General features: G+C 44.1%; 1 protein-coding gene across 1 annotated transcript in view; it reads left to right on the top strand.

Moving 5' to 3' along the window:
• Nucleotides 1-15032, top strand: part of kcnh5b (potassium voltage-gated channel, subfamily H (eag-related), member 5b) — a 128614-nt gene extending 113582 nt beyond the window's left edge. Inside the window, exon 13 of the mRNA XM_073483629.1 lies at nucleotides 12895-15032. Coding sequence (XP_073339730.1) covers nucleotides 12895-13995 — 1101 coding nt within the window. The 3' untranslated portion in view covers nucleotides 13996-15032. The remainder of the gene's footprint in view (nucleotides 1-12894) is intronic.
• The last annotated feature ends 4685 nt before the right edge of the window (nucleotides 15033-19717 follow it).

Here is a 19717-nt window from a genome sequence, read left to right as displayed (position 1 = left end):
GAGTCGTATATGTGTCTATAGGGGAGCGTCATTGTGCGACTGTGTGTGTGTGTGTGTGTGTGTGTGTGTTGGTGCACGGCTGGGTCGACCGCGGGGAGTCGGCAGGAGCATTAGAGCCGAGGTGCAGCAGAGAGGAGAGCAAGTCATCCGTGCACGCCAGTCTCATTTTCTTCTTCTCTCTCCCCCGTCTGGTAAATAATGAATCGCTGGAGTTAAGAGGAAAAAGTAACCCATTTCTTCCTCCTGTGTTTGTCTCTGCGGAGAGAAGTCGGAGCAGCATTAAAGAAAGACGAGGGAGGATTTTCTCTGTGGACTCGTTGCCAGAAAAGAGAAAAACTAACACGCTCTTGAAGGAGGCGGACGCAGCCGAGTCCACATGTTGTTCTTTAAGCAGGCTTTGTATAATGCTGCAGCGGTAAAGGCCAATGAGCTCTGAGCATGTGTGTGTTTACTGCCAGAACAATTCACTGATTAACACATTAAATAATCGCTCCAGTAAAACATTTTTAAAAAATCCACTGACTGCAGCTCCTTAAATGTGATGACTGGCCTCCTCTGAATTCATTTAAACTGGTTAAACGAGCTTTTTTGCTTTAACGACTCATTATGAAGAAAATACTAGAAAATTAGCAGCATCTGCGTTTAGATTGGTCGCCTATAAACTCCACTTTCACTGTGCTCCTCTGTTCTGTCTGCCACCGGGCACGAAATCCCCCAGGAAATGAAGGCTGACTGGCGATCCAGCCGGGCTGGCAGCCTGGCACCGTTTCTATCAGCTTTCATGTTTCCAATAGAGACTAAATGAAGGAGTAAACTCACGGTTTTTCCTGTGTTGTTCGAAGTTGCTTCTATGAGAAAAAAGAAAAAACATTTATTTGTCTTTGTAAATCGATGCAAAACCTGACGACCCAAGCCGTCAGGACCAGCAGCGCCCCAAGGAGATTCCCAGAGCGCTCCATCGCAACCAGACATCATTTCAGCAGCGGCTTCAATTTTTTTAATTTGAACACAAAATGAGGTTATTTGGAGAACAGTGCGACTAATTAACATTGTCAGGAAAGAACAGGAAAGATATGAAATATCATAAAAATGCTTTAATTGTTTATGTTGATATTTCTGCTGCTGCACATCCTCACGTGCAGTGAATACATCACAAACGCACGTGTTAACATGTTTATTCACTTACATACTATATGTGTGACATTTGTTGTCACTGTATGTGTGTGTGTGTGTGTGTGTGTTTGTATATGTTCCCTCTTGGTTTGCCATTCTTTGTTTGTGTGTATGGCGGACAGGATTACCTGGGGACACCTGGGGACACCTCAGTCCCCCATCAGTCCCTCAGGCCTGTTAGTGATGTGCCATGGGGCCAAGAGACAGAGTGACAACAAGCTGTACACACACTACATGCATAATACAGTATACTATGTGTGTGTGTGTGTGTGTGTGTGTGTGTAGACGTGTATCACTCATGTTGTGGTGACATAAATCTGTTGACGTGGTCACAGTGTGGAGACTAATGTAATGTCCACATAATGTCACTCATTAAATTTAAAGGAGAAGACTTAAAGAGTTAAAGTTGGGTTCAGTCTCCAGGAAGTGAATGTTAGTCAGCGTAATGTGAAGTGATGGAAACACGACTGTGTGTGTGTTTGTTTACCTCACAGTCATTAGAGAGAATGGAGTACCTCAGAACAAGCTGATCTAAGCCTCTCCTCTCTTAACTCGGTATATTTTATCTCCTCTCACAGTCTTGTTTCGTGCCCGGCGCTCTCTCTCTCTCTCTCTCTCTCTCTCTCTCTCACTGTTTCTATTTTTAGCAGCGCTCTGATACAAGCTCCTTCCACGTCTGCCATGAACAGAGCAGGTCCTCCCTCACCGCCGCTTGCCGCCGCTCGCTCGCTCTTATTGTTATTTCATTTTCTCATTCATGTGGGATCGCAGTCAATAGTCAGATCCCAGCGCACGCGAGCAAGCCGTCCAGTTTAGATCCTTTAATTCAGTCCAGCTATTGTTGCTGGAGCCAACTGAGCGTCTATCCATCACTCTGACTGCTGCTGCTGCTCTGTGTGAGTGTGTTTGTGTGTGTGTGTGTAACAAAGAACTACAACTCGACAAAAATAATTTAATCAGGTGCAGTTTTGAGCGCGCCCACGCACACACATGCACACACACGATTCTCCTCCAGCATTCAGGATTAAACTTCCCACACCAACGCCGACGCTGAGGTATTGCTCGATTGCCACCCATCATGGTGACACCTGCAGCGGTCTCCAGGGAACGCTGCAATGTGGTCACGTGACAGACGGAGGCGTCGGAGCGGCCTCGCTGGGTCTGCTGCTTGTGTCGTCGATTAAGATTAATGGAGGCAGCCTCATGATTCCTGCCTGGGACCTTTCTTGCATGTCATACCGATTGACTCTACTCGGGGGCTGCACTGGTTTCAAAAAGAAGTCTAATTGTATGTAAGCTTATGAGAAAATGACCCTACTTCTCACAGTTTCAAGAGTTTCAAGTCTTCTTTAACACACATTCATTTTATAAATTATGGTCCTATTTAGAGTAAAATAGACAATCGAGGAGGGTATGCTTTATTTTTGGTGTAAATATAAAAAATATATAAATGTAATTAAAGATTTTAAAACTTTCAAACTTAATGTAGGCTTGATAATTACTGTAAAGATTCCCAACATGATATGATAAAGATATTATTAAGATATGATGCTGGATGCTGAGGGCAGAGTGAGAAACATGATACTGTTGTAGTAAAAAAGATGACAAAGCGTTTTCAGTACCCAATGGATGCTTACGGTAAGCCGTGAATGGAGGTGAGTTTATCTGCCGTCCTGAATGTCCGTCGCGATCTGTTCCTGTTCTGGTTGGTGGCCGATCCAAAAGCAGACAGTGATGGATGAACAGAGAACAGATCATGGCAGAGTAGAACTGGATCCGCAGCTCCTCAGGAGGTTCGGCTGGTACAGAGTTGGTGCAGGAAGTCGCCTGATGGGCCTTTGTGATGATGGAGTTTATGCTGGATGCCAGCTTTAGGTCCTGGGGGATAGTGGATGCCAGAAACCTGAAGGTTCCCACAGTGACACAGTTCTGTTGAGTATTGTGATGGTCATATGATCCCCAGAGTTTGTTGTCAGGTAAAAGTGAACATACTGAGGTCATTTTAGGCAACTTAAGGCGACCTAGACTACTTCGGGGGGCCACCTGATTTTGTCTCCCCGCTGACAACACGAACAAGCCTGCTAACATGCTCCGACTTTGTCTTACCCTGCGCTCAAATCTGATTTATAATCAGCCCTGTTGCTGTCAGGTGAGCCCACCTCTGTACCTGCCTACCTGCCTCCGCCCCCTCAGCTCTGACAGATCTGTGAGGTCGTTCATTGATTTTTGAATTACATAAACATATAACTCAAGCAGCCGTGTCTGCATTTGGATCCTTTTTCCTGTTGCCTGTTATACGAGCTGTTAAACAACCACTTCCTGCTGCTGCAAGTTTTTGCAGCTTTATTATTGCATTGCTGCAGCTAATGTGGGATGAAAGCAAAGCCGTCTCCGCCGCAGTTCGATCATGTTTTATTACTCGGAGTGCTTTGTATAATTTACACTGTTTGACGGACTGCAGGTTGGCAGCTGCAGATGGCTTGCAGGGTGTTTGGATGTGTTTCAGCGTGCTGAGCTGGCGTTTGCTTCACACAGCCAGACTGATGGTAATTATATAAATTCTTTTTACATCAGATCCTGCAGAGTAAGTTGAATTAACATGGCTTATGATTCTCATCCCTGCCATAATGAGTCTGAAAGGAAAAAGATGAACAGGCACCTGGCATCTATTACAGCTAAATGGCGTAGGTGTACACCCAGCATGCACTGCAGCAACATTTAATCCAGTAAATGAAGTAGAAAAGCATCTGTTATACATGAGAAGCATGTGGAGGTTTTACAGGTCTCTTTAGCGACTAAATGCTCCACTATGTTCTCCAGCTCGTCCTTAACAGACATGTGAAGGCACTTTTAAGCCAGTCCAGACCACTAACACTTAAAAACTACCATAAAGAAAATTTATACTAATTAAATGACTCCAACCGACAAAACGCAGACCAAAAATAGCATCAAAAACAGGTCTGGTTTGATTTCCAGAACATCTTAAAGCAACATTATGTAGAAATAGTCACTTTGTGTGACTCACTGAAGTTACATAGTGCAGAAACAAGTGATTGGGGGCGGAGTGGCTGAGACAGACACCATTCACCCTATTAAAAAGACAGTTTACCTCTTGACCTCAGTCAGGACAGCAGTTCCTCCTCATCTTCTGCTTTAATCTCAAAAGTCCCCCTCAGTTTACCACATCTTCCTCCTTTACTCGCTTTAATTTAAACTCAAGAGGGAAAAGTTAACTTTTCTTCCTTTTTATTCCCTTTACTGAAATCCCAAGCTTGAATTTTTAAACTCTTCCAATCAAAACACCCTCGAGTTATTACTTAACACTTGATTAAAGAGTGTAGCGTTGCAAAAGGTGATGTTTTATCTTCTCTTTCTTCATGTGATTTACTGTGTTTAAAACCCCACACGAGCAGGGTCATACTGAAGATTTTAAACTCAATAACTCATTTGTTGTGATACTAAAGAGCCAAAGAAAAGAGAGAGGAATGAAAGTAAATATAAAATTCATCAAAAGAGTTCATTTAAAAGTTTCTCCTCATCGATTTTCTGTATTCAGAAGCGTGTAATAACTCAGAACTGTAGGAGACGGTTACTCACTTAATCTGGTTCAGTTCAGCTTCCAATCTAAAGTTTTCAGGACCCTGAGCAACCTCCACAGTCGTGTCCTCGGTCTTCGTGGATCTCTGAGCTCTTTCTGTGATTGTGTCATTTTATTTCTGCTGATTAATTCCTTCAGGGCCGAAGTTCAGTCAATATATTTTTTGATTCACTTCTTCGTCATTTATTTCTTAAAGAGGACACGCTTGATTTACAAAACCGGTGCTCTGCGCCTGTTTCGTGTTTGGTAGAGGGGTCTGACACAGCTGTACAGATTTTTACTTTGTGTCTGTATTATGTGGTCACTTGCTGGCAAGAAGGCTTTCTAGAGAAAACCGCACCAACAATCCTCTGTGTCATGTTACTTAACACCTTGATTCCAGTGACGTCTTTTGCAATGTTGGACAGTCTTTGATCTTAAATATATTCTCTATGTTGGTTTGAATAAAAGTTGTTAAAATGTTGCCTCTCCGCCTGAAACCTCAGCCGAGTTAACGTCTGTATGTTTTCCCTGCTCCGCTGGTCCGTGCTGCGTTTGCTGGTTTATCTGAATGTGACCTGTTACACAAACAAGTCACGCTCCTCTCTAATGGGCTCCTCTGTCATTCCCGCACGCCGCCGTGACGCTCGCTCTCACCACATCCACACACGCACACACACACACACACACACAGCCGCTTCCTGCCGGACGATTACGGTGATGAATGAGCGAGGCAGAGCGCCGTGTGACCGCCGGCAGCTCTGCATAAAACCACAAACCATCGGGCTGATTTCCTCCTCGACGGTACAGTGAGGGTGATGGAGGAGAGCGACACCAGCTGAGGAAACATCAACATGAAAAGTACTCACAGAGAAAAAAGCCACTAGGTGTGATCACGACCCACAATTCTTTGCAGGAAATTCCTCGCGGGCCACATTTGATATTGAGTTTGGTAGATAAGGAGGGTCTGGTCATATCCAGCATCATACACACTGATTTCTTCTCCTCTGTCTCTTGTCTCGTCCCTTCCTCTTCATCCATTCATCATGCCTTTTGTTTCCGTCTGTTTCTTCAGGCCGGTCGTCACTCAGACATTCTCTGCATCGTGAAAATACAGCAGATATCAGCTGAAAGTTAAGTTAAAGTACATATTTTAACTCAAACCAAACCAAGTCTTTTTGATGCCTAAACTTAACCCAACTGTGACCATTTCACAACGATAGCTACGTGTTTATTATTGTTAACAACGGGTCTACGAATAATGGCTTGTTTCCGGGATAATGGGCTGTCGGACAAAGTCGTGTTTTCAATCTAATGGGACATTTTTCAGACTATTGGGGTTTCGGGACAAGGACCAGACCCCAAAGTTTGGTTCGGCAACTGAAACACTCAGTTAGGGTCGGGAAAAGATTGTGGTTACTGTTAAACACAAGAAAAAAGATCAGATGCAGATCAGAATCATCCAATGTGAAAGTAATTTATTCTCTCTTTCCCCTCTTTTTCTTACTCACTTGACCACCGTTGGCTTTCTCTCCTCTCTTTCTTTTTATTTCCTCCGTCTCTCGGCCTCGTTATCCTGCTCAGCTTTAATTTGTGAACACCTTCAGTTTATTCTTTTCTCTCTGCGGTCATATTCTTCACAATACACAGTTTTATGGTCATGCTGTTTTTCCACTTTCAGTATTTCAGTGAGAGTTTTTATGCCTGCAGGTCAGTCTTAACTCCGACATATATTTTCTGTCTTTCTCTTTCTCATTCCTCCACCACAGTTCTTATTACAGTTATTTCTGTTTCTTTTTCTCCCCTCTACTCTACTTGTATCATTTTTTTTTTTCATTTTTTCATTTTCTCCCTCTCTGTCTCTCTCTCTTTTTTTGGTAGTGTCTCTATTGTCTTTCTTTCTTCTCTCTCTCTAGATTTATTTGCAGGAATGCAATTGAAATACAGATTACCAAAGCAAGGTGTGCAGTGTCAGCAATAACAGAGAAACAAATCATCAGTATGCATAACATTATCAGATAGTGTACCACACTGTACATATATGCAGTACCATACATCACATCCTGTCTGTCTGCAGTTGTACTTATTACATAATATTTCCTCTTCTCCTGTTAGATTTACAGTGTGTAATGTTTTCTATTTCCTCCTCCCCTGCAGTCAGAATATCACGGCCCGGCTGAAATGAAGACATTACTCAGCCCGACCAGCGTCTCTGTGCAGCCCTAAATATAAACCCTGACACCCTCCTTCTGCTCCAGCTCTGCTCTTGAATATTTAAAGGGGCGTTACGTGCGTCCGGGCGGCTCGTAAACACAATGTTGCGTTTGTTCTGTCTCTAGCCGGTGCTCTCGTTTTGAAGGTAGAGCTTTATCGACGCCGAGATCCAGTTTATATTTGAACTCTCTCTATCACGAGAGCTTTGAAGTCTGAGATAAAAATAGATTTTTTGGTGCCACTATGTTGAGAGCGCCTCTGTGCTCACAGCTGTCTGAAGCGGCGTGTGCAGGCTTCATCTGTTAGAGTTGAACCTTGATTCAATCACTTGTCTTGTTATGTAACTGATCGGGCTGAATATTTCTCACTATAAAGCAGAAGAGCATGCACGGCTTCACAAGATGCCACCACTTCTAGTAGCTGTTGACGAGACAACCACACTGGTTTGTTAAATAAGAGTTACTGCATATTCACCCCTGTAGCTCAATGCAGTTTAAGTGATTTGATTGGTTGGATGTTCAGTAGTTGACACCACCACGACTACTGACAATTGAGGTCACCTCTGCAAAACACTGCTGCAGTCAGGTTAATAAACAGGAGTGAAGATAAAGTCAAATGCAGAAAAACATTGAACCAGGCTCAACTTTAAGCTGCAAAAAAGAGAAAGTCATCCAACAACACACTCGTCTGACCCCTGTCCAACCTTTTTGTTGTCTAATAAGCCTTAAATCTAATGGATCTATTCACCTGTACCTGACATCTATTTCTGTATTTCTTCAAATGCAATATTGGTTTCATTGATTGCAGCCTGAGAACGGCAACCAAATGGTGATGAGATGATTCTGACTCACTTCCATCTCTCTGGAGATGTTTGATCAGATTTATGTGTCCATTTGGCTCCAGATGTAAAGCGGAGGACAAACTGGATCTGGGCCATCATCATCAGTCACAGTCGTCTCACCTTCTGCAGCCACAAATTCATTTATTATTCATATTTCACAAGTGCTCACTGTACAAGTACAATTAGTCGTCATATTCATCTACGTACAGTATAGTTATTGTTTCCAGTGAACTGTTTTGCAGGATTTTTAATGGATTCCTGAAAAAATTGACAAAATGAGACGACAGCTGTCATGTAGGAAGGAACCAATCTCCTCTCCAATTTCTCCAATCAAACTGCCTCTGATCAGGTTCAGCAGTCAGCTCAGCAGGAGGGAACGAACCTCCCAATCACACCTGCTCATGCTGCAATTACAGGAAACCAAGAAATCCAGCATTTATTTCAAATCCTGGACTTTTTTACAGTAGATGATTGATTTCACCTGGTAGCTCAAGTGTGAATCAGTCCTTAATCAGATGTTTGGAGTATAAGGTAGCATCTAAGTTCTTTGTGCCAACGTTCATGTAAATGATTTGTAATTAATAAGATGCTAATTTTACACCTCTCCCTTCAAAGTACTGTTTTTGTTGACACTTGCTGAAACAGATCCACAACTAGACCAATATCTGAAGGTCACATTGAGAGATCCACAACAAAAGTACAATATTATCCCACATTAAAGCCTACAGTACATGAAGTCTGTGGTTGCTTTTACTGGAGTTTAAGACATCGAGTAGTTGTGTTACGCTTTTTGACGTGATTGATGTTTTCTCGTGTCTCTGTGACGACTCATTTGTTGTGTTATTTCTGACCGTCTTCTCGTCGGGGGGTAGCCAATCCCCTGCAGGCTCTGCTTGCTAATTTCTCTTCCCATTAGCATATGCGTCAAATCTGCATGTGGAGCTCTCAGGAGGGCTCTGCAGTGCTCTCAGAGGAGTGTGGGTTGAACTATGAAAGGACCACGCTGACTTAATGCACATCAGCTGTTCAGTAACCAACACAGTGTTCAACAAACTGGAGGAATGTGACACACAAGCAGCAACAGCCAGGTTTTGTACTTTAAAGCTGGTGATTACAACTTAATCCCACGAATTCATACCTGCGACCTTCAGTGACAGTCTAGACACACTGTCTGGTATCTTTATCAGCCTTTAAACGTGGCACATGTGTTTTGCTGCTCACTGACTGTATTTCATAAACAAACCATGGAGGACGCAGGTGTGTGTGAGCTGGCTGCCAGCGTCGGTTACATAACTGCTGCTTCCACTACGATGCAAATGTGTTTTGCAAATTGTCTGTGAGTTTTCAGGTTTTGTTGGATGTTTTTTTGGTGAAACTCCAGTACGGCTCTACCTTACTGTACTGTTTCCCTTGTTGTCAGAGTGGAGTTTACCCCAGCCAAACATTGAGCTTTTTAAAGCAGCACAGGGCTACATTTTAATGCAAAATATCTGTCTTCTCCTATTTATTGAAAGGGCAAATGTTTTTTTTCCAAATTAATTCTAGATTTTTGCTGGATACTGAAGGCAAAATGCAGACAAAAATACAAATCCTACCCATAAAGAGACTTAAGGGTTTGCGCCGTGTTTGAAGTCAGGTCGACCTCTGACTAAACTCAGCACTCAGCAGAGACTCTGGTTCTCTCTCTTCTTTTTACCCTCTCCTCTCTGTAACGTTACGTTCATGAAGTCAAGTACATTTCCCCTCCAGCTCCAGTCAGCAGTCAATATCAGGTTGATAAACAGGAGTGAAGATAAATCCACTTTTTATTTGAAAATATAAGAAGGAATCTCTGAGCCCTCCTCCTCTTGGTAAAAGTCTCTGGATCAGACCAGAATCTGATGCAGGTCTGGGTGTTTACTCCTCCAGAGGGTCTGGCTCCAGCAGCTTCTTCCTTAATGAAGATCAAGTTGAATATTTTCAACTTGTGTGAGGAGTGAATGATGTGACTTTCACGATTTTGCATACTTGTGGCCGCATTATTCGCAAATCCACATCTATTTACATCTTTGCATTAACCGAGTATGTAATTGAGATGCATTTGGCTTTTTGTGGGAACCCACCCTAAGAATTAAGACTTTTTTATGCACAATGTCAGATATGCATACAGATACAGACGAAGCCTTTCTGTCTGTACTCTGCCTTAATTTCGTCCGTATTTCTGCACGTTTTTCTGAAAGCTTATGGATACAGACCAACAGAGCAGGACCTCCGGTAGTCTTGGGGGGCGAGTGAGACGTGACCACAGGACAAGAGGAAGAAGTTTTACAAATGGTGGAGCTTTTGAGATTGAAACGTCTGTACGATGTTACTTCACCCGGGCACAGAGACAAACATAACAGCTACCAAAGGTAACAGGTTTGAAAAGACGTGTCATTTATGTAAATAAAATAATAATTCACTCTGGTTAGTAGATGTTATCCAGCTTTTAAAAAGCCTCTCAAAGAAGAAAATTACTCAATAATCAGATACGAGTAGTTTCACCGCTGGAGAAGAAAAAAACATTTTGTCCTGCATTTTACATAAGAAAATTTCATAACTTATCACGTAATCTGATTTCATAACCTTTAAAAGGTCTTACATTTGATATAATGTAATGTAATTTCACCTTTAACTTTCATTCATACATCTGGAAGGCAGTGACACGGCGTCATAATGCTACACAGAACATTTCACATAACACTTCTTTATGATATCTGTAGTGATAATACAGACGCTCCCGGTGTCACTGCGTCTGACAGCTGTTCAGTCGAGCAGCTCGTGAGGAGCCATTTATCCATTTCGCTTCCTCTCACGACTTCTCTCCGACGAGAGGGCCATTCAGAAGCATTACTTATGACTGTGTGCGATTGTGTGTCGTGGTCACAGTGTCGTGGTCGCAGCCACTTCAGACTGAATGAGGCCCAGTATGTGAGCGCCGGCTCTCGAGGAGACAGAAGGACAGAATAATTGGGTCAGTAGAAATAAGGCTGATTTGGAGACATTAGTCAGGCCACTCAACCCCGGCAGCATGCGGTCAACGTACGCAGAGCTCAAAGACCGAAGCACAGCCAACCATCACTGCAACGCCAGCTGATTTTCTATAATATTTTAAACAATCTGACCAGCAGCCAAGGTCTTTACGGTGATGGATGTGTTCATCACAAAAAGCAGCAGCATGTCGTCGTACTGATTGTGTCAGGAGATCTTAACCAGAGTGTCTCGGTTCAAGCACCAGGGTTGACGAGCTGCCCCAACGTCGATGCCCTGGGTAGATGTTGTAGAAACTGAGACTTGGAAATGATTAAGACGGTGAGATGTAGCGGAAAGATTGTTGCATCAGAAGTTTTTTAAAAGTTTTGTGAAGAAGCCAAAGAAATGTACGTGTTTACTGCCCGGCTGTGTTTGGATGATTAAAACCAACGTTTTAGAGAGTGTGTGTCTGTGTGAGACTTCAGGTGTCTATAGGCTCCTCGTATGTGCAGTTGTCAGTTACTCTCACTGTTTTTGTCGTGTGGATGTCACCTCATTTCACGAGCAGGACGACAAGCTGTCCACCGGCCGGTTTTTCAGCCCTTATTACCAGTAAGATGGACAGAATCACGCCAGAACTAGTGACACATTGTAGTTGACAGCTAAGTGACATGGCTGGATGTTACAGTGATTTAACAGGTGCCAGCTGAGCCGGTCGCCCAACTTTTTCAATCTGTAATAAAAATAATACATGAATCCAAATACATGTTGAACACCAACACAAAAAAGAAAACGGGTGATTTATTTGATTTCCAGCTCCACATCGTTCAGATGATGGAAGAAATGCTTTGTTGTAAAAGAAAAACATCTGTTCTTCTGAGTGAAGGTCGTCTGAAATGACTCATGTAAGTTAATGGACACATACTTGAGTGCAATGTGCTTCACTGGACCGTTCCAGAGCTTTCCGTCTACGTACTGATCTTCATGGTAATTGTGCCTGCTTTTAGACTCAAACGCTGAAGTACTTTTCACTGCGAGCTGCACTTCTGTCCGACGTTTCTGATGTGTTGTGGTTGTTCGCATGGTAACAGGAACAGGAAGGGACTGTAGTTGCTGAAGTTAATCCGAAGTGATCGTTAGTTAATGGATGTTCATCGTATGTGGTCCCGTCACATCAGCATCATCCGCTCAGCCGTGACTGATTCTTGTCCTGATGTACACAAAGACAGTCAGCTCATTGTTCTTTTCAGACAGAGAAAAAAAGAAACAAACCCCACCAGAGCTAACTTTTCAATAACTTTAAATCAAACCTCCTCATACTTAATTTAATTAAAAGCGTTAATCATCCAGGTGATGCCTCCAGGTAGCCGTGGAGATTTGAAATGATTGACGGGGCCTCTCTGTCTCCCCCTCCTCATACCTTTCTCTTTCAGCTGAGAGCAGACTTCGCTTGGTTTGGCTCAGGGAGCTCTGAGCAGCCGAGGTTGGATGAGCAGGAGGTACAGGTGGATGAGAGGAGCGAGTTTAAAGACAGTCGGTTGGGTGGATTATGGATGGACAGCGAGGTGGGCGACTCCCCCTCGCTCCCATCTTTAACTCAAAGATCCACTCAGCTCGCCATCTACTGGGAGCATTATCATTTTAAACAAGAATAACACTTAAATCGGGAGTTTGATGGCTGGCTGGCTGCCTGGCAGGGATTTCTGTCATTCCCAATGTAATTAGTGTGTAAGGGGAGCCAGGAGAGAGTGGCGCCAGGCTGAGGCTGAATAATACAGGGGAGGTGTAGGAGCACTGATAGATAATTTAACACGGGTCTCCAGAAGGCTGCTACGCTTTGCAGTACCTGAGTGCATTGCAGAGAGAATGTGACATGTGAATGTGCTCAAGTGAAGAAGTTGAGACAGACTGACACATTTCCATAATAATAAATCTTCCTCTTTCTCTTACTGTTGTAGAAAAAGCCTTTATCTCCGGTGATTAATGTGCAACGCTCTGCGGGACGCCACCCGGAGAATTATTATTCATGGTTTTCATATGAGATGATAAGTGTTCTGATAAGCACCATGTTGTTCTCTTCTGTGTGTTTCCCCTGCAGATAATTTTCCGCAAGATCAGTGAGGTGAAGAAGGAGGAAGAGGAGAGGCAGCGGGCGAAGAACGAGGTGCAGATCACCATCCCGCAGGACCATCCCGTCCGGAAGCTTTTCCAGAAGTTCAAGCAGCAGAAGGAGCTCCGCAACCAGGGAGCAGCGGCCACCTCTCAGGTGGACCTGGAGAAGAACCAGCTGCAGGTGGAGCAGCACCACCAGCACCTGCACCCCCACAGCCTCCAGCTGGGCCACTCCAGCTTGCAGCACTCCCTGCCGCTCAGCCTGCAGCGCCCCCCCTCCTCCATGCAGAACGGGGCTCCGCCCAGCAGCAGCGTGCTGACCGTGTCTCAGGTCACGCCCATGCAGAGCTCGCTGGCGTACAGCCATCCCTGCGATCCTCTGGCCAAGCAGAACAACTGTGATATCATGGAGCTGCAGCCCAGCTCAGCCGGAGGGGGGGCTGAGCAGACTGTCAGGCTCAAAGTCAGCGCCAGCCCTGCGCTCGCGAAGCCGGCTGTCAAACCCACCGGCTGGATGCGCCTGAAAAACAACATGGCTCCAGTGGAGGCCAGGAAGGAGGGGCTGAACAACAACGTCAAGGCGGTTTCTGTGGAGATGCTCTCTCAGGAGGGTAAAGGTCAGGAAGCAGGGAGGAGTGGGGATGTGGAGGAGGGCGGGGTGTCGAGCAACAATCCGCTCCGCAAGACAGACTCCTGCGACAGCGGCATCACCAAGAGTGAGCTGCGGATCGACCGGGCGGGGGAGGCGCGGACCCCTGCGGCGGTGACCCCTCTCCTCCACAGCCCTCTCCCCGGAGGAGCGGGGTCCCCTCACCCTTTCTGCCCCATCCCTGAGCAGGCCCTGCAGGCCGCGCTGCACGAGACCCGGCTGGAGCTCCGGGGGGACATCCAGACTCTGGGAGGCCGCCTGGGCGCCCTGGAGAGTCAGGTAGCCGAAATTCTCAAACTGCTGTCGAACAAGAAGTCCACGCCGTCGACGACGGCGCCGCCAGCCTCCATCACACCCAAAACCAAAATCCAACGTCAGGACATTTTCACCGTCTCCAGGCCTGTTTCTCCAGACTCAGAGAAGGACGAGGGGCTCTGAAGAGAGCTCAGCCAGTGGTGTAGAGAGTGTCCTCGAACAAACAGTGATCTCACGACACGTTGTGTGACTGCAATCACAATTATCAGTCTTAGGTCGCACTCGTTTTCAGATCCAGCTGCACCACTGGTCTCAATCCTCCGAGATAACAAACTGGCTTCTTTAACATTTGCACACTGACTTTCCTCTCCGGGCTCCACAGCGACCCGGAGGCCGTTTTTTTGATTGTACATACCTCTCTATGCATGTCCAGCTGGATTCTGGCCTGCCAAAGAAACGACTGAACGTACTTATTGCCTGTATATTATGCAGTTGACTGCATGCAAATCGAATTTAAAGAGAACTGACATTTTATTGAGCTACACTGTACATATGAATATTTTTCATTGATAATTTACTATGTGGACATTCAGGGTTTGCATACTGGTAGCACTATAAACACTGAATAACAAAAAGGGTTTACTGGCAAAGGGATTGTGCATGGATTATTTATAAATAGAGAAATCGAACGGGATGGAGGTTTTTTTTTGTTCCTTTGCCTGTGAGATGAAATAGAAGTTTGATTCTGCTCTCACTTTGTCCTCTAAGACTCCCAGATGTGATGAAGCAGCATCCCTCGACACGAGGAGGGAGTTCTCTTGTGTGTTTTTATATCGATTATTGATTTTTGCTTCTTATAATAATTTCTATTTTTGATTACAGAAATGTCATGGCCTCTGTTTGATGTCCGGTAAACCCTCGAATGGTTATTTTGTTAGAATCCTCTTTGTGTCTATGCATCGCTCGGGTTACGCCGCTAGACTCTTCTGAATATTATACCTTTGTTATGATGTCGCTGAATGAAGGAAGAGGGGTGTGTGTTTTTTTTTGTTTTTTTGTTCCATTCCTCTGCATGAATCAGGGATGGCAGAATGCACTTTGGATAAAGCTGGGATGACAAGAAGGCTTTGGGGAAATAACACGGAGTTTAGTTCACATAAAAGTCCACTCAGCACAGTGACATGTAATCCCACGGGCCCGGCACCACACACGGCAGTCTTAACCAGCGAGCGTCTCACTGAAGCCCGCTCTGAATTCCATTAACGACAGCAGCTTCGCCGCAAAAAGCTCAAGTAATAAAATATGGAATACTGTACTTTTTATGATATCAGTTTTCTAGATCTGCATGCAAAGGAGTAGTTTTATGCTCCAGAGCGCGAACATACATATATATATATATATTAGTGTGTGTGTGTGTGTGTGTGCTGACACACACTTCATGTATACACATGCACAGCGTGACGCCGTCCCTTGATGTGAACCCTGGCGGCCCCGGGAAGACTTTTTCTTCACAGCAGGCGGATCATTGGGTTTTGTCAGAAGTTTTTCAGGTCTGGAGAGATCCAGATGCTGTCCCCGCTCACCCTGCAGCACTCATCCCACCACATGCACACACACACGCAATCATATTCAATAAGGCAGAATAATAAGAGTAAGGCGGAGTAAAGGTGTACGGTAGCCATCGTGGAAGCCTCGAGTAGTTTACATGACTGAATTCATTATTTACAGTGCGAGTGAATGGACAGACGGCTGCTGGGAGGCCAGACAGATGTGAATCGGAGGTTAACGTGCCTTCTGGTGGCCACATCGGAGGTCAGAATAAGTTAGCAGTCGAGAGAAACAAAAAACATCCCTTATCAGACTCCAACTGAAGATGTTGCAGTTCATGGTCAGCAAACTTAATCCTCTCAACCAGCAGGGCACGCTAGCTGTGTTGGATGTTAAACAAAGGATTTGACCATCTCAGTGGAATTGTTTTATTTTCAAAAGGACAGTAGATCTGTTCATTGTTGGACCTGGTTGCTTGGATTTGAGGAAAACAACACTCCAGAAAGGACAAAAGATTTGGAAAGTTATATATTTTTTACCTTCCTCAACAGTCTCATGCCAGGATCAGAGCACACGAAATGACCCCAACTGTGTCAGGAGCCGAAGTGAAATGTTGATGGAAATGGCAAACTTCTGAAAAGTCTTCACCTCAATTTCACAAAAACTTCTTCTAGTCACAGTTGAAGAGTTGATGTGCTTAACTTCCCCTCCCAGCTCCACCTTCTCGTCCAAATATGGTCACATCTGGCTCCGTAAAACTAAGATGGAAAAGGCCGTAACGCCAAACTCAAGAAAACCAGTGGGTGTTGTCTCCTCCCTAACCCCTCCTGCTCAATGACCTTTGCTTGTCATGCAGGTCGGCAGAGAAACTCAATAGGTTGGAGTTTGTGATCCTGGCATTAGATGTGTGAATGAAAAAGAATCGATGAGATAAATGTCAGCTTCTAATTGGCATCAATTTTTAATCGTAATGATCGTAGCTGAAAGTGAAGGCAGTTTTCCATACTTGGAAAAACCCACCGAACTAAACTGCAGTTGAAATTTAAACATTTTCCATCTCGGCCGAACGTCTGTCAGGATGTTGAGACTGAGATTCAGAATCGTCTCTCTCCGCTGTCAGCGGGCTGGAAAATGATGAGGAATTACGACTTTGCAATGCTAATCGGCATAAAATCACGCCAGCAGAGGCGAGTTTAGACCTGAGGTTTCTGTCACACTATGCTAAACGGGTTCTGCTTTGGAATTCAGTTTTAATGGCTTCTGTTGTGCAAATGAGGACATTTGATTCATATGTGCACAGACGCCAGTTTTCTGTCTCTCTCTGCAGCCCTTCTCTCTGTACTGCCGGCCGCTGAGCAGATCCCCTGCACGATACAGGGGGAAAGTGCCTTGCTCAGGGGCCCCTTCAGCAGCAGATTCAGGCAATCTGGCCTCAAGCATGAATAGAGATATTAATTATTGGATGATTTCCATGATGGCTACCACTGTTACCTGTGTAGAGAGCAGCACATGCCAGCATGCTTCATATCACTTATATGGAATATCATGCAAAGCTATGCAACATTTGATTCTCTTGTAGTTGTAAAGGGGCCGGTTCTGATGGACCTTTCTTGTTCCATAACATAGAATATAGTGTCAGTAGGTGAGGCAGGATTAAGGTATTTATTACAAATATATCTATGGGAGGGATTGAGGATGTGTGTGTGCAGATAAGATGAAATATCAGTCGATAATATCCACAAACATGAACTTAACAAATGATGGTCAGCTTAAAAATCACAATTAACTCTCTTGTTTCTGATGGAAGGCAGCGAGTATGATGAGTTTTTCCTTCAGTGCCACCAAAACTCCCGCCTGTCCAACACTTGAGTGCTCGACAGGACGCCAACATACGACCAAAGTGCATCATCTTTCTTAACCTGCCGTCCCTCCTCTATTAACAGAGAGTGCAGGGACGGAGGATTAGGCTCAGCTGGATGTTTCTCTAATCTGTTCCTGTTCTCAGGAAAGCCTGGCGCGTCTCATACAGTCGCTAACGGATACCTTGAGCATCTGTATGAGACGCTGAGCGTTGGGAATTGACAACCTGAGAATGAGAACAGATTTGTGACGCATGACTTTGTGTAAGTTAGAATCTATGGCCCTGATCATGGTTCTGAAATATCATTACTGTGATACATTCAACCAAATATCAACCAGCCATTACCATACAGCTCGTCCAGTGTAATACAAGTCTCGGGAAGCCCTGGGATCCTAAAATGATTTGAAAAGACGTTATTTTCACCCTCGACATGCAGTCGAGCTCGTTTACCCACTTCAAACTGGGTGCATGCTAACGATTTTAGCTTAGCAGCTGCAGAGAAGACTTCAGCTTCAAATCAGTCACAAGATGCTTTAATATGACAAAATACATTTTATGGAGAGAAGTCGTGTGGAAGTTAAGTAATGGAAAAGTCAGTCAGGAGAAATTACGTATCATGTTTCTATGTTCCTGCTCTTTTTGACTAAAATGGTGAACCAGCTCTGATCTGGTCTAATAATCCTCTGGTCCCTCTCGTTATCAGATTGCTTTTGTTTTTACACTTATTTACGAACGTCCAGTTTTGGTAATTTTCCCAAGTTTTTGCCCCACCTAAACTTTGGACTCATCACAGGAGCTTCACAAACGTTGTTGCAGTTTCTCATCGTTACTGATAACAGTTTTTGAAAACTTTTATTCAGGTCTTAACTTCTTGACTATGTTTGAAAGAAAAAATCCACCTTTAGTTCACTTGAAATACACTTATATATTTTATGCATTACTGGCCAAATATGGACGCCATCATATCAAAACGGGATGCAGCTAATGAAAGAACGTCCACATATGTGACAGATTTATCATCAGATTTGGGCCACCTTTCTCCTGATCTGTCGTAGACTAGTTCATCTAAAACAAACTATAATGCAGTCGCAGCTTGTATCTTTATGGCTCTGCAGATGGTAGCGAGTGAGGCGCTGTGTTTTTGTAGTTTGACCAAGTGGGCTCAGCTCACTGAGGCTCACTCTCTGTTGGCAGCAGAGACTCTTCTCTGTGAGATGTTAAAAGCTTTTTGGGGAAACAGGAGATCACTTACTGACAGAGCTGGAGGAGTAATGACTGCAGCAGAAACACAAATGACTAAATAACTCCCAGAAAAGCACCAAACATCACAGATTTATCGTATCTGTGTAAATCTGAGATGAACCTCTGAGAGTTTGATTCGTGCTGATAGTCGCCCCAACAATGCAGCTGTCACTGAGACGGTATCATGACGGAGCTGAAGATTACACCTGAAAACACAAAAGCCATAAGACAGGATGAGACTGGACTTTTGTTCTGTATCTGTTGGAGCAGTTGTTCCCTTCGCTCTGCGATCCTAAAAACTGTTAAAGCCTTGAAAAGAGAAATTGATTTTACATCACCTCCTGTCAGTGTAGGAGTTCTGCTCCTGAACGTATCTGAACGTTTCCCTGAAAAAAGTTTGTTGACGTCTTTCCAACGTGAGTGCGATCAATACAGTTATGTACATATATTATTCTTATATAAAGAGGTGCGTCGAAGCTCGGGTTGAAGTCAGGACAAGAACCTTTGTGCTGGGCTTCTCGCCAGAATCGACTGCTGACACGACAGGTGCTGCAGAAATGAAAACACAACCTATGTTCTCGCTACGGAAGCTGAGAAAGGCCATCATTAAATTATGTTTTTAATGCTGTTGTCTCAGGAATGTCATACCAGCGTGCAGTGATGGCGTCTTGACATCTCGAGCAACCAATGAGCTGAAAATATGAAATTAACTAAATAATTAATTGGTGACATCAAGATAACGGCAGTAAACAAAAAAAATCGCTTTTAAGTATGGCCGTTCTCGACTTCTGTATTCTCACAGGCTCAATTTATTTTTCTACTTCGGATGCTAAGATGGCTGCTAACAGTTTAGCTGTGTGGAAAAAAAAAATGTGAGAAAATCCTCAAGAGGAAGAACAAAACTGTCTTTTTAACAGGTGGCTTCCTCAGAGATCCACAAAACTACAGCGTAGAGCGAGCCAGAAAATGCCTCAGCAGGAAATATATCATCTTCATTTTTTATGATTTTAGAAAAAGACGTGTTCCCATATCTAACACATCTATTTTAGACAAAAGTCAAAGTCAAATCTGTAACAAATGAACTGTCTCAGAAGTTTTTTTGTTTTTCTGCGTCCCTGCTGCTCTTCTTGCTGTTTTGACTTGTAGTTAGTGTCAGCTGAGATTTAGTTTTGCATTGTCTGAAGTTGAAACAAATAGTTTGAATACATTTCAGCAAAACGGAGAACAAACTAGCATCCATCACGTCACAGACCA

Source organism: Pagrus major, chromosome 16 (genome assembly GCF_040436345.1).
Source record: "Pagrus major chromosome 16, Pma_NU_1.0".
NCBI lineage: Eukaryota > Metazoa > Chordata > Actinopteri > Spariformes > Sparidae > Pagrus > Pagrus major.
This window is presented reverse-complemented; position numbering and strand designations above follow the sequence as displayed.